We start from the raw sequence: 14465 nt of genomic DNA, 5'->3' as shown, positions 1-14465 counted from the left end.
AAGATATGAAGCAGCACCTCAAAGGGCTGCTGCGAAGAAACAGTGTTATTCACTTACTCTGTCTTGAAATACTTCCACGGTCCTCCAGATTTTGGACTCCGATGTTGGAGGCATTGTGCCCCCAATTACCAGCTACTGGGACTCAGGTGGGCAGAATGCTGTTGCACCCATGTCCAGCTTGCAGACTTCACACAAGTTAGCTAGTACTGTGGTCAGTGGGTGTCACAATCCAAAATAATTGGGAGAGAAGCAAGTTGGCAAAGGCTTCTTTTAACCAGTTTGCAATCCCTAAGAATACTGCTAAGTTTACTTGGCACCTTTGGGGAGTGATTTTTGTCAGAAACTTTTTCAGATTGCAGCGAGACCTTTGAGATTCCTACATAATGGTGAAAAGCAGACAACCACCCCCAACCCATTTTCCAAGCCTTTGCAAAATAAAAAATTAATGGCCTCCTCCATTGTTTGATAGCCCACTTCTGAGCTTAGCGCAACAATCTGTGTCAATGAGCAAGCTTTGTTTTCATAAATGCATAGCATCAGTCCAAGAGACAAGTATAACCTCAAGTTTTGCTTACAGCAATCTACTTGGCTGTCCCCTCCCATGTGTGCAATCTTGGCGACAATGCTAATAAAGGAAAAGGAATTCCTAGGCAACAGGACATAAAACAAGAGTGGGGAGCAACTGGCCTTCCAACTGTGCTAGGACTCCAACTTTCCTCTGCCCCAGCCAGTGTTGCTGCAGGTCAGGGATGATAATGCGAGTTGACCCTCAAGATGTTGGCATGTAAGCTCCCCCACTGCTTCAGATGCTGGAATTCCTAGCCAGCCCAGACCACTGGCTATGCTGCCAGCAACACCACCTGTGAGGACACAGATTCCCCACCACAGGCCTATACAGTGGTGCCCCGCAAGACGAACGCCTCGCAAGACGAAAAACCCGCTAGACGAAAGGGTTTTTCCGTTTTGGAGGCGCTTCGCAAAATGAATTTCCCTATGGGCTTCCTTTGCAAGACGAAAGCCCATAGGGAAATCTCCAGGACAGCGGGGAAGCGCAGCGCGTCTTCCCCACTGTCCTCGGACCTCCTCGGAAGGCTGGCAGTGGGGCGGAGAGACCTTCTCCCTGCGCCAGCCTTCAGATGGCTGTCCTGAAGACTTGCGGTGGGAGGAGGGTTTTCCTTCCCACCGCCAACATTCAGAATGCTGTTCTGAATGTTGGCGGTGGGGAGGAAAAACCCTCTTCCCACCGCAAGCCCCGGGAACAGAGGAGAAGCGCTGCGCGCCTTCCCCTCTGTTCCCGGACCTGTCCTGAAGGCTTGCAGTGGGGAGAAAAGCCCTTCTCCGCACCGCCAGCCTGGCAAGTGGTCTCCATAGGAACGCATTAATTGATTTTCAATGCATTCCTATGGGAAACCGTGCTTCGCAAGACGAAAAACTCGCAAGAAGAAAAAACTTGCGGAACGAATTAATTTCGTCTTGCGAGGCACCACTGTATTTCTTTCTAACATGAATACTGCTGTCAGCTTTCAAACCCCCAAGAATATTTTAGCAGGCACAGATCAATGTCACCCAGAATCCTGCCTCTGATGGTGGTTTTTTCATCTTTAAATCGATCAAGGTGTGCACCAAGAGTTTCTTCTTTAAGTAAGAGGGGTGTTTTGTGCTAAAATAAAAGAATCCCAGCTCTATATCGGTCTGAACAAACCCTTCTTTAATCATCTGCAGAGACACACATCAGTTGAAACCACAATTACCAGCAACATGCAATGAAAAGATGGTTCCTGATTCAGTTATTGCACTTCACCATGGTACTGCAAATTGTCCACAAACTCTCGGCCACAAGCGCCTACCTGAGAACTGGATTTTCTTGGCCAGTCCTGAATAGGGCCAGAAATATATAAGATCATTTCAGCAGTTTGAATTTCTTCAGGTACTGGTGTACGTGCTCCTTAGGGTATGGGCGAAGGGCAATGCAAGTGGCAATGTTCTCTGGCTGTTCAACCCACACTTTGTGATCGATGTTGTTTTGCTGCAGTGCCTCTGCTAACGCAGTCAATGCACACTCATCTGGGGCCTAAGGAAAGAAAAGTGGGCAGGGGAAGGAAATCAGATTCTTACTGCAACACCCAACATTAAAACAATGCCAAACTGCAGTAGCTTCCACAGTGTTACAGCAGAAGGACTAGTTCATCTCTGCTTTTTAATACCAGAAGAACTAGGAATACCAGAAGAAATTTACTTGCTATAAAATATAAAATAGCATCAGCTGAGAGCTCTACTAATGCAGAGACTGGGAGCCTGTGGCCTTCCACCAGATGCTGCTGGACAGCAGTTCCTATCAGCTTTAGCAGGTATGGCCTATGGGCAGGAACGATGGAAGTTGGAGTCCAGCGATATCTGGAGGCCTGCAGGTTCCCCCTCCTCAGCTTTAGCACAAGGGAAGAGACACAGGAAGCTCTTGGTCCAACTAGCTCAGTATTGTCCACAGACTGGAAGTGACTCGCCAGGATTTCAGACATGGAGTCTCTCGCAGACCTACCTGGAGATTGAAGCTGGACCTTCCGCATGGAAAATAGATGCACTGCATGCCCCCAGCAACAGACAAGCTGCTGTTGGAAAGAGAGTTGCCCCAAAGCACTCTGCTAGAGCTCCCCTCTAATCCTCCACTTTGCCACACAGTGTTCAAAACTCCCATGGTTCTCAACGCATTTTGCAACAGGGAATTTCATTAGCACAAGCTCTGGGTGCAGTACTGGGCCTAGGATTTCAGATTAAAACTGCAGAGTGGAAGTAAAGGAGGACCGTTTTCTGCCTCCCCACTTCCAGCTACTCTCTGAAGACTGGAGAAGAGGCCCTTTTAAGAATATATAGGGGGTGGGCAGAGGAAGGACTAGACCACGTGAAAAATGAACAGATTTTAGCTGCAGTTCATTTTCAGCTTTGTACTCTTGTTATAAACAAATGTGCCTGGACATTCCATTGCTGCACCCACAACCTAGGTTTAAGGTGCCATTAAACTCCTAGCTTTCATATCTCTGTTTCTAACACTGTTGCCACAGGAGTGATTCTTGATTACAGGGAGCAAAAGGGATGAGAGACAGGTTACCCCCCCCACCCCGTGTTATTGGGGAGAGGAAGACTAACTGGCCATTCTGGGTCTTTCCCTCACAGGCCAGTGCTGAGCTGGAAGACTGGTGGGCTGGCTGTCCTGCACAAAGTGACACAATCCCCACCCATTTACTGAAGAACCAAGGAAGGGTCGTCATATCAAGCCAGGCCACTGGCATGTCCTATTTGTTATTGCCTACACTAGCCAGTAGATGCGGGTGGCGCTATGGGTTAAACCACAGAGCCTAGGACTTGCTGATCAGAAGGTTGGCGGTTCAAATCCCCGCGAGGGGGTGAGTTGCCGTTGCTCGGCCCCTGCTCCTGCCCACCTAGCAGTTCGAAAGCACATCAAAGTGCAAGTAGATAAATAGGTACCGCTCCAGTGGGAAGGTAAATGGCGTTTCTGTGCGCTGCTCTGGTTCGCCAGAAGCGGCTTAGTCATGCTGGCCACATGACCCGGAAGCTGTACGCCGGCTCCCTCGGCCAATAAAGCGAAATGAGCGCCGCAACCCCAGAGTCGTCTGTGACTGGACCTCATGGTCAGGGGTCCCTTTACCTTTACCCTAGCCAGCAGCAGCAGAGTCTCTCCTAGCCCAACCTGGAGCTGCCAGCGGGGCCTTCTGCATGCAAAGGCAGCTGCTCTCCCCCTCTGGGGCTACAGCCCTCCAGATGTGGATGGGCTGGAACTCCTCGGCCATCTCTGACTACTGGGACGTACTGCCCTGGGGAGGCGGGAGGTTGTCCTTCTGATAAGCCAAGCGGCCAAGGCTGAGGTTCGAATCCCTGCTCAGTCACGGGGCTCACCGGGTGACCTCCTCTTAGCCTGGCCTACCTCGTAGGGTTGTTGTGAGAATGAAATGGGATGTGGAACCACGGGCACCCCCTTGAGCTCCTTGGGAGGAAAAGGTGGTATGTAAATAAATAAAAAGCATCCTAGACAGCATCTTAAAAAGCTGAGACATCGCCTTGCCGACAAAGATCCGTATAGTTAAAGCTCTGGTTTTCCCAGTAGGGATGTGTGGAAGTGAGAGCTGGACCATAAAGAAGGCTGATCGCCAAAGAATTGATGCTTTTGAATTATGGTGCTGGAGGAGACTCTTGAGAGTCCCATGGACTGCAAGAAGATCAAACCTCTCCATTCTGAAGGAAATCAGCCCTGAGTGCTCACTGGAAGGACAGATCCTGAAGCTGAGGCTCCAATACTTTGGCCACCTCGGGAGAAGAGAAGACTCCCTGGAAAAGACCCTGATGTTGGGAAAGATGGAGGGCACAAGGAAAAGGGGACAGCAGAGGACGAGATGGTTGGATAGTGTTCTCGAAGCTACCAGCATGAGTTTGATCAAATTGTGGAAGACAGGAGTGCCTGGCATGCTCTGGTCCAGGGGGTCACGAAGAGGTGGACATGACTAAACAACAACAAATACATAGTTCTGGTATAACAACAAATACATAGTTCCAGTATTTCCAGTTCCAATTTTTCACCTTCTCACCCCTTGCTTTTTCCTGTAAGACCTATTGCAGTCGTTAAGAGTCGTCAACAGGCTCATCACAGCTATCTGCCAATCACCCATTCCCACCACCCTTCTGAGTAATACCCCTCCCCACCTTCTCACTATATAGAAGGATCTGGCAACTTCTGTTTCAGTGTATCTGAAGAAGTGTGCATGCACACGAAAGCTCATACCAAGAACTAACTTAGTTGGTCTTTAAGGTGCTACTGGAAGGAACAAATACATAAACAAACAAAGCCCCTCCCCGCCAATCCCTCACCTCCAGCACGACGGTCCTCATGCTGCCGCCCTGGGCCAGGTAGGCCGCCGTGTCCGGGTGCTGGTAGTGCGCGTGCACCACGGCCAGGGCCGCGTGGCAGGCCTGCGCCACCGAGGCGCCCAAGGGCCACGAGAGCGGCTCCCGCCGAAGGTCCCCCCTCAGCACCACGTACTGAACCAGCGCCCGCGCCATCTTGTCCCGGGTAGGCGGGGCGCGCGGCTCCCGGAAGTCCGGGCTCCGCCAATAGGACGGCGGCGAACGGGATTCTGGGAGGGGAAATGAGAGAGAGAGGGAAAAACAGGACGCCAGGAAGAAGGGTGGGAAATCTCCACAGAGGGCAGCCATTTTGTTGTACGGAAAGTCCGGCTCGAGCGGAAGGAGGCCGCTCTTGAGGGTTATCGTTCGAAAGCGGGACAGCGTCGAGGACGCCCCACGCACGCGAGCGCGTGACGCACTTCCGCCGCTGGGCGTCGCGCGGGGTTTTCGAACGCGGCGGTTGCCGAGGAGACGGCGGCCTGTTCTTCCGGCGAGGGAGGCGCTCGAGTGACCCTGTCAGGTCGGCCAGCCGGGGCTCGGCGAAGCCTGAGGGGAGGATGGAGGGCGGCCGCGGCGGCGGTGAGTGAGGACCCGGCCGCGACCGGTTCCGGGCATGGAAAGGGCTCCGGGGAAAAGACGCCGTGATCTGTGTATCTGACTCAAGTAGGAAGGGCTGAAGGCAAAGGGGAGCCACTGAACGTTCATAGAATTCAAAATATAGCGGTATATAGGTAGGCGGGTAAAGTGATTAAAAAGCTATTGAACGCTAATAGAATTCAATATGTGTATCTGTAGGTAGATTAAAAAGCCATTATACGTTAATTGAATTAAAACTAAATGTGTATATAGATTAAAAAGCTACTAAACATTAATAGAATTCAATATATATACTGTATATAATAATAATACTGGTAGTAGTATTAATAATTTATTATTTTTACACAGCCCATCTTTTAACAACAACATTTAATTAATTAATTAATTGTACCCTACCCATCTGGCTGGGTTTCCCCAGCTACTCTGGGCGGCTTCCAGCAAAAGGTTAAAAATACATTAAAACATCAGTCATTAAAAACTTCCCTAACCAGGGCTGCCTTCATCAGATAGTTGTATATTACCTTGTCATCTGATGGGAGGGTGTTCTGCAGGGAGGGCATCACCACCAAGAAGGCCCTCTGCCTGGTTCCCTGTAACTTGGCTTCTCGCAGGGAGGAAACTGCCAGAAGGCCCTCGGCGCTGGACCTCAGTGTCCGGGCAGAACGATGGAGGTGGAGACGCTCCTTTAGGTATAAAAGTATAATCTATAGATAGATTTTTAAAAGCTATTAAACATTAATGGAATTCAAACTATATAGGTAGGGTAGGTAAGTAGGCAGATTTAAAAGCTATTAAATGTTAATTGAACAAAAAAATATATATGTATCTCTATAGATAGGCAGCTATAACTATTAAAAAGTTTAAAAGTCTTATATCATGGATACCAATTTTTCTTAATGGGTAGGGTATAAATTATAAAATTATTATTGTTGATAATTTTATTGTTTTTATTTCTTTTTGTGGTTTCTTGGTTTGTTTGGCAATCAAATAGAGGACAAATTAAATAAACAAGCCACATGCGGGTGGGGCGCAAGAGGTGTGTCCTCTAGTCACTGATATGACAGAGGAAGACCAGAGAAGAATCGTAAGAGCCGGATCAGGCCGGCAACTGGTGCTGAGGAGCATTACTGCCTCAACTGTGGAGGGCAGAGCACAACACACCTTGGCATGTTGTTTGTATGAGGCTGATTTATCCCACAGATGCTTCTAAATACAGTGGTACCTCAGGTTACATACGCTTCAGGTTACAGACTCCGCTAACCCAGAAATAGTGCTTCAGGTTAAGAACTTTGCTTCAGGATGAGAACAGAAATCATGCTCCGGTGGCGTGGCGGCAGCAGGAGGCCCCATTAGCTAAAGTGGTGCTTCAGGTTAAGAACAGTTTCAGGTTAAGAACGGACCTCCGGAAAGAATTAAGTACTTAACCCGAGGTACCACTGTACCAGTTTCTGGAAGCAACAGGAGGGGAGAAAGGGCTCTTATGCTTGGATCTTGCTTGTGGGATTCCCATAATGGGCATCTGTTTAGCTACCATAACAAGGTGCTGAACTATATGGGCCCCATTTGGCCTGATCCAGCAGGCTCTTCTTCCAGTCTTAACTTAAAATTAGAGAAGTTAATTCTCACGAGGTGAATTTAATGGCAAGTTTTGCATTTGTCCAGTGCACCAAATATGCAAATATTCAGTTTTTATCTCTGCAGTAGAATCAAATGGATGCTGCTGCCATTGACTTGCATTGTGGTTCTTTGCAGGTATCTTTTCCCACCTGGAAACGCTGGAAGCTTCTGCCCGCAAGAAACAAAGGGAAAAGAGAGAACATGAGGAGAATGTGGACAGAATGAAAGCAAAGATCAAGGAACTGAGGCGTCAAAGAGATTTGCTGAGGGCCAAATTGGAAGTGTGTCGTTCTCAAGTAGGTGCAAGGTGCACCGTGAACCATGGTGAAGTTTAAGCCTATGGCAGCACATGGTTGCATGCACAAGTGGGGAAATGTGCAAAAATTAAATACCATATGATCAAGTCAGAACAGTTGCTTATATTTATTTAAGCAACTTAACATTCTTGTCTTAACCCTTAAGGAAATTGGGTATGTGTAAGTAATCTTTCTAGAAATCCTAGGTTGAAGCCTCTGCTGTGGTGGCCTTTTGCAGTTCAGCAGCACTTGAACTGGTTTCTGCTTGTAGTGCCAGACATGCCACCTAATAACAGCTGAGCTTGTGGTCTTTTGTAGATTGCTGGAGTCAAAGACAAAACCAAAAGTGGTCCTCTGACTTCTAAGGCTACAGAGATTCAACAAGTCCTTCTGGAGTGGAAGACTGAGACGGCAAAGGAGTTACTGCACGTCTTTCGTCTGACAGGTAATCTTCTCAGTTGTATGCTGCTTGGCTAGGGCTTTCCTGGGTGGAGTCTCCCCCAAGTCATTTTTTGCTCTAATGACTTAATTCAGCATTTGGCACCTCTTCTGCAGAACACAGAGGTTGTGGGGTGGTACATCTCTTTTATTCCCCTACTTGTGTCAATCCTTTTTCTTAGTTTTTATTGTAAATGTAAAAAGTATACAAAAAGTGTTGATGAAATAGGCATTCATCACACCATAAATAACAAATAAAGGAGGAGAAGGAAAGCTTTTAGTTCTAATAAAAAGCATCTTACACTCCCTTCAAATTTTTCGTTATAGAAATGACTTGTTTGTCTGTGAGCTTATTCTCATACATTATATCTCTCTTGTATGGCTGTAATAAATTAACATACATAATAGCAACATCCCAAATTCCAAAAACCATCCGGACACAGGATAAATATGTTTATTTCTATAAATACTTATTGACATTTTACTGGGGTCAAAATAACCCCCATTTCAATTATTCTTCCAAATAATTTAAAAGCCTATTTCTGGGATTCATTGGTATTTCACAATCTGCTATTTTCGTAATATAGCTTAATACCCTTTCTTTATAGCAGCTGTTTGTGTGCTTCATTCTCCTCTTAGGACTGCTTCTTATGTATCCCAAACATTGGGGGTCACCCTGAGCACCTGAGGGGGCAAGTTCCTTCTCTCTTTTCCAATGACAAGGCCTTTGAGTCTAGAAGGCCAAAAAGGGAAGAGAAAGCTTGGGACCAAGCAGAAGCAGACAGTAGCTGGGCACCCTGGATGTTTCACGAAACCACGTGCCAGGATCAAAAATAAGAAATAAATTGGCACAATATTAGAGAAGCTGGAAACTGTTCATCATCTGATGCTCCTCCCCACTGTAAAGGAGCAGTCTACTCTTAATACTCCTGCTTTTGTAAATCTGATTTGTCGCAATACAGAGTAAGGATGTTTTTTCCTAGGCTTCAGTGGGAAGCTGACCAAGCAAGGAGTCTGTCTGTGCATCAGCACTGCCTTTGAAGGCACCTACCTGGACTCTTATTACCTGGACCTCCACATACACCAGCCAGTCCAGATCCTGCGCCACTCGGTGCCACCCTTCATCCCCTTGGAGCACATCGCTCGCAAGCATCTGCAGACAGACATCAAGCGCTTCTTGTCTGTGCTCTCAGACCACCTGAACGCTTACGCTGGGAGAAAATTCCAGGCAGATCAGTTGCAGGTAGGAGAGACCCTATTTGTGCACTCCAGAGTCTATGCGTGTGAAATGGGAAGCAATATTTTTATTCTGTCTGTTCACTGTAATTGAACGATCGGTCAAAAGGGAGAGCATTACTGAAGGTCAGGGTGGGTGGAACTGCTGTCGTCTCAAAACTCTGCTTTGCCTTGAAGGCTTCTTGCTGCTTCCACCATGAGGAGTCAAGGCCAAGTGCTCCTGGCCAGTTGCTGGTACAGTTTGTGTTTCAAACCATGTATATCACAGGGCAACCCACAGGACTTTAGCACAGCAGAATTTAGGGCAGGAATTGTGATTTCCATTTGTTTAAGATGAGAAAATGAAAAATGAAAAAACCCCAGAACACATTAAAAATACAATAACCAAAATTTAATTATTTCTGTTTGGCTCTCTGTAAAAACCCTGAGCAAGATCATACATGGATACCAAGTACCTAGAACTTTGCAGAAGCACTGCCTGCTACTTGCTAGTCAGAAAAGGCGTTTCTCCATTACATGGAAAGTAAATGGCCCTTGTGTTTGGTTTACAGGTTCATATTTTGCACAATAATGACTACGATTCATGATAAATAAGCAATCCGTATAATAACTGACCTCAAAATTGCACTTGCGTTTTTTAGAAAAACAGATTTCAAGTCATGCTACGTTGTCATGCATTCAGTTTTAAAAGCATGATTACAGACAAGGATATGTGTGCTTAGTTTACAAAAGATGTTGTTTTTGAACTGTTTATGTTTAAGGGACACTTACTATAACTGAACTTATTCTGTTTTAAATGGGTAAATATTACTGATTTTGCCTTGGCCCACTGACCCCCTCCCACGTCAGCTTCGGCGTGGACAGTGTCTTCAGACAAGGCCCATGCAGAGGAGGGAGGCAAGCCTCTTACCCAGGGCCTCAGAGGTCTAAGCCGGCCGGGGACCCCGCCAAGAGCCGGTTGCTTTTTTGAGCTTCAAACAAGGCCTCGGATAAGCTCTGCACAAGCCTGCTTTAGACACTCTTAATACGCACTATGCAGGCTGGCCACTGGGTGGCCTTGGACAAGTACCGTATTTTTCGCCCTATAGGACGCACCGTCCCATAAGGCGCACCTAGTTTTTTGGGGGGGAAATAAAGGGGAAAAATTATTTTTCCCCCCCAGGCGCGGGGCTGCGGCGGGGGAGGCCCGAGCTTCCCCCGATCCCAGCCCCAAAACAGGCAGCTCTCTGCAAGCCGTGGGAGCCCAGCGCTGGCTCCCGCTGCTTGCTGAGAGGTCCGCGAAGCCTGGGCGCGCTGATTTCAGCGCGCGCAGGCTTCGGCTTGCAGGCAACTCTCCGCTGCTTGCGGAGAGGTCCGCGAAGCCTGGAGAGCGAGAGGGGTCGTTGCGCACTGACCCCTCTTGCTCTCCAGGCTTCAGCGAAAGCCTGCATTCGCCCCATAGGACGCACACACATTTCCCCTTCATTTTTGGAGGGGAAAAAGTGTGTCCTATAGAGCGAAAAATACGGTAAGCTTTGGCCTCACAGAGCTCTACACAATACTTAATGCAATAATAATAGAGATCCTGCTAAGGGCCATGATCCTCAAAGTGATACACTGCTGGCTGCAGGGGAAGCCTAGGTTCTTCTCTCTGTAGCTTTGTTTTCTCTCCTAAAGGTCATGGGGCAGTATCCAGCCAACATGCTCCATCATTTCAAGGATTTCCGCTTGCGTAGTGGAACTCCACCCCCCTCCTTCCATGCCCCCTAAATTTGTTCTGTGGATTATCTCAAGACTCTGCAGCTGATTTGGGGAAGGTCCAGGGAATGCACAATGGGTGGGAAGTTGCATTCTTGCACTGGCAGAATGAGTTAGTTGGATGCCACCCATGGGGTTGGAATCCACCAAACAGCCACTGATTCAGCTGCATTCATTTGCCTGCAGCCCACACCTGTTGGTAGCCACTCTGTGGATTATCCCTCACACCCACAGAAATGGGAGCAAAAGGTTTCCTCTGTGATTGAAGGCCAGTTGAGTAAAACCATCCAGTTGGATCAAGCAAGATGCATGCAGCAGAGGAGCCTAGCAACACACCGTCCCAACTTAGTGGCAGCCCAGGAAAAAAGCTGGATTTTGAGTGTGGGACTCAGTGCATCTCCCCCCAGAAGGAGAACAATTGTCTCCAGCACAAGATTGTTCTGTCCAACACCTCCAGTCAGGATTAAGCCAGGGAGTGAGTGAAACCTCATTCTCTCTTTACTTTCTCCCCCACCCCCAAACAGCAGCAACAACAACAACCTGGAATAAGAGCTGTAATTTGAATTGCATTTCCAAATTCGGCACAAACTTTTCCTGTGAGGCTGGATAACCTCTGAATAAGGCAAGCTGGTGCTTTAGAACAAACTTATCCATCCACACATTTGGGAAAGCTGTATATAGTTTTTTTTTTACAGTGGTTGGCCTCTGACGATATCCAGAGTTGACCTTTTCCTAGAGATCTTCAGAAGTTGGGAAGCTGCCCTCTGCTGGGTTTCCTTAGTGGTTCTACTGTTGCCTTTCCTTACTTGCAGGAACGTTTTGCTGCTTTCCTTGAAGGACATTTGCAGGGGAATTCCTTATACAACCTACTTAAATTTAACTATGGTGTGGCAGGAGAAGATCAGACTTTCCCATTCACAGCAAAACTAACTTACGGAGATCCTATGAGTGCCTTCCCAACCGAGGTCACTGTTGCATGTAAAGGTGAGAGAACTGCAGCTTGGGGGTGATAATCTACTATATACTTTAGAAAGTTGTTTGTCCGTCTCCCACTGCCTGTCCGTCTGTTCTCTACGCGTCCGAAAGCAGCTTAGAATACCATCGCCCAATTTGGTTCCTGAGATGTAGGTGCCAGTTTTTGTCTACTTTTGAATATCGTCCGGTGCTGTATTGATTCAAGATGGCAGACTTGAACCATTCCAAATGCCACTTATTTGGGCACCTCTGAAGGTAATCATTGCCCAAATTGGCCATGGTCCCTGAGATGAAAGAGAGGATTTTAGTCTACATTTGGATATTGGCAGGCACCATTTTGAATCAAGATGGCAGACTGAACGGTTCAAAAGTGCATGCATTTCGACACCTCTTAAGATATTCTTCATGCCCCTGCTGGAGGAATCTTCTTCAGAAGAGGACTTGACGCTTCCCAGAGCAAAAGTTACAGAGGAGCAGGCGGTTTCTATGGACAGAACAGGGAGATACAGATACAAGGGGGTCACGGAAGCCCAACCTCCAACATAGGGCACAGGGCTCCTCTGCACAGAATCAGAAGTGAAGGCTGAGCTTCAATGCTCACATGAAAGGCGAGGCAAAGGGACTGCCTACACCTGTAAAAAGCTCGTTGATATCTTGGTGTATTAAGCTAGGATTTGATTGTGCAAAAAAGAACCAAAGAGGTGAATCTTCAAATACTACAAACTCCTAATAGCCTGGCCAGTGGTCAGAGTTCTAGGATATGTAGTCCAGCATCATGTGAAGGCCCACAGGTTCCTCTGCCGTTTTGAGCAGTCCTCTGCAGAACTCACAGAAATAGTATATAGAGTGTGCCTAAATGGCACGACGCATTTGCATGAATTACATTTTCTGGGTTTGTGTTTTAGTTGCTTCCAAAGAGTTATTGCACTCAAGATATTTTGCTGTAAGTGTAGAAAACTAGGGCTTTCGAAATAAACAATACTATCACCTTGTGAGGTTAACCTGGCTGTCTTTCCCTATACCGCCATTTACTTCATAAAATGCAAAAGATAAACATTCCCCCTTTTTATGAGTGTGTGAACAAGCTGTGAGGGTGAGTGGATGGCCTTTGGTCTCCAGGGAATATACATGCAGCCCAAAAAAAGAGAAAGATAGGCAGTTGCAGAGTGCCTTTTCCTGCTAATGATGTAACCAATGAAACCATCCTTATAGAGTCCAGATTAGCTTGTGAAAACGACACGTGAGAAACTCCTTTTGGGATATATTCTCTCTCCACCATGTGTAGATATTTGGGACAACAACAAAACCAAGTCACTTCCCCAGAGTCTGGAGGAAATAAGTTGTGTTGGGGAGGGAGGCTGGCTGTTTTCTACTGTAACCCTCGACTCTTCCTTCCACCCGCTTTTTCTTCTTCAACAGAAAATTCTCCAGCCTCTGTGCTAGACATGGCGGCAGTTCATTTGCCCCTATTCCAAGAGAAATCTCTTCATGAAGCTTTTCATTGCATCACAACCTCAGAAGAAAATCAGAGTCCATCTTCTTTACCGGGTTTGCCTGCCCCTTCCACGGGCGTGACTTCCGATGACAACACAGCCCTCTGAGATTGCTGCAGTGTGAATTACCTATCAACAGTGGCACTTCTGCAGGTCGACCCTACACAGAAAACCTCTGTTCCCTGTGTTGCTGAAAAGATGCCTTCTAAGCAGCTGGCTGTTTGGAGTTCTCTGCCAGCCCAGTGGGCAAAGTGTGCACCTCTAAAGTGGTGTGCGTTATTGAAGCGTGATGGAAGCAGCTACCGGCAAAAGATTCTGCTAGATGCTGCTAATCCAGTTATGGGCGTGGCAGGTTTTTTTCACTTTTCAACCTTTGTGCTTTCTGTGACATTGTGGGAGTCATTTCCATCCCATAGTCTTACCATGAAAGGGGCCAAAGCAGGTTCACGTGGCAGGATTCACATGGGAAACAGTTATTTTCTTTTATTTCCTTTTGAGGCCGCCTAGAGTGTTTCGATGCTGCAATTTTAAATGCAAGAAGCTTCTTGGCCACTGGCCATCTCCAAAACAGCTGCCAACCATGCAAAAGCAGCTGGAACTACGTGGAGAACCTTAAAATGTAATACGGAGTTTCCTTTTTTAAAAAATTAAATGTTTCTACTTTTATAATACGTTCAAAAGCAAATTAATTGCTCACATGGACGGTAATGTGTACTTCACTGGTGAGGATATACAAGAATCTGTAGCATATGTGCTTATTGATATCAGTCTTATATTGCTCTTTATAAAAGGCCAATAGTTAAGCTCTAATATTTTGCTGTCTTTTTTCCCCTCCTGTTAAGCATCCAGTCTCCAGTAATTTTGCCATCAGGGAAACCAAGGCTGTTTTGGGCCTGTAACTGAACTCAAATAAGCAATTTCATGCAATCTCATCTTGAAGCTGGACAAACATCAATCACTTGAGCAGCTTCCCTAAGACTGTGTCTCAATCTTCCCATTTCTGCATGCTAGTTGGCTTTTTGTTATTATTCTACTCTTAAAGTCGTGTCACATCCCAGAGTTAACTAGCTTGGTATTCTGTTTCATATACCGGCACTAATACATTTGCTAGAAATAAGTTGGTTAAATAAAATTAACTTGAAGAAGAAGAAAAGTTTGGATTTGC

At 46.8% G+C, this 14465-nt stretch overlaps 2 protein-coding genes across 4 annotated transcripts; one reads left to right on the top strand and one right to left on the bottom strand.

Annotated features, from left to right (window-relative positions):
* Positions 1-1687: 1687 nt before the first annotated feature.
* PTRHD1 (peptidyl-tRNA hydrolase domain containing 1) lies at positions 1688-5102 on the bottom strand. Its single transcript, XM_083605683.1, has 2 exons — positions 4876-5102; positions 1688-2071 (listed from the first exon to the last, which is right to left on the bottom strand). Exons 1-2 carry the CDS (start codon positions 5065-5067, stop codon positions 1901-1903), a joined length of 363 nt encoding a protein of 120 aa, XP_083461809.1. The 5' UTR covers positions 5068-5102; the 3' UTR covers positions 1688-1900.
* Positions 5103-5207: 105 nt separating this feature from the next.
* On the top strand, positions 5208-14110 carry CENPO (centromere protein O). Of its 3 annotated transcripts, none has more exons than XM_083608722.1 (6): positions 5208-5481; positions 7261-7421; positions 7740-7866; positions 8843-9102; positions 11645-11816; positions 13227-14110. In XM_083608722.1, the coding sequence occupies exons 1-6, from the start codon at positions 5469-5471 to the stop codon at positions 13406-13408; spliced, it is 915 nt and encodes a 304-aa protein (XP_083464848.1). In that variant the 5' UTR covers positions 5208-5468; the 3' UTR covers positions 13409-14110. The 3 variants fall into 3 exon arrangements, with proteins under 3 accessions (XP_083464848.1, XP_083464847.1, XP_083464849.1); XM_083608721.1 differs by having other exon boundaries at positions 5283-5490; XM_083608723.1 differs by lacking the exon at positions 5208-5481 and adding an exon at positions 5577-5650.
* The last annotated feature ends 355 nt before the right edge of the window (positions 14111-14465 follow it).

This window comes from Podarcis filfolensis (genome assembly GCF_964270895.1).
Source record: "Podarcis filfolensis genome assembly, chromosome: 3".
NCBI classification, from domain to species: Eukaryota; Metazoa; Chordata; class Lepidosauria; order Squamata; family Lacertidae; genus Podarcis; species Podarcis filfolensis.
The sequence above is the reverse complement of the archived record's forward strand: the minus strand, read 5'-3'. Positions and strand labels throughout refer to the sequence as shown.

What these genes read in the sequence shown, in the direction of transcription:
- PTRHD1 (XM_083605683.1), bottom strand. Translation starts at nt 5,067, where the DNA reads ATGGCGCGGGCGCTGGTTCAGTACGTGGTGCTGAGGGGGGACCTTCGG. An exon ending in TGAGGACCGTCGTGCTGGAG is followed by an intron (nt 2,072 to 4,875) that starts GTGAGGGATTGG and finishes TTCTTTCCTTAG; the next exon opens with GCCCCAGATGAGTGTGCATT.
- CENPO (XM_083608721.1), top strand. Translation starts at nt 5,469, where the DNA reads ATGGAGGGCGGCCGCGGCGGCG. An exon ending in TGGAAGTGTGTCGTTCTCAA is followed by an intron (nt 7,422 to 7,739) that starts GTAGGTGCAAGG and finishes GGTCTTTTGTAG; the next exon opens with ATTGCTGGAGTCAAAGACAA. An exon ending in GGTCACTGTTGCATGTAAAG is followed by an intron (nt 11,817 to 13,226) that starts GTGAGAGAACTG and finishes CTTCTTCAACAG; the next exon opens with AAAATTCTCCAGCCTCTGTG.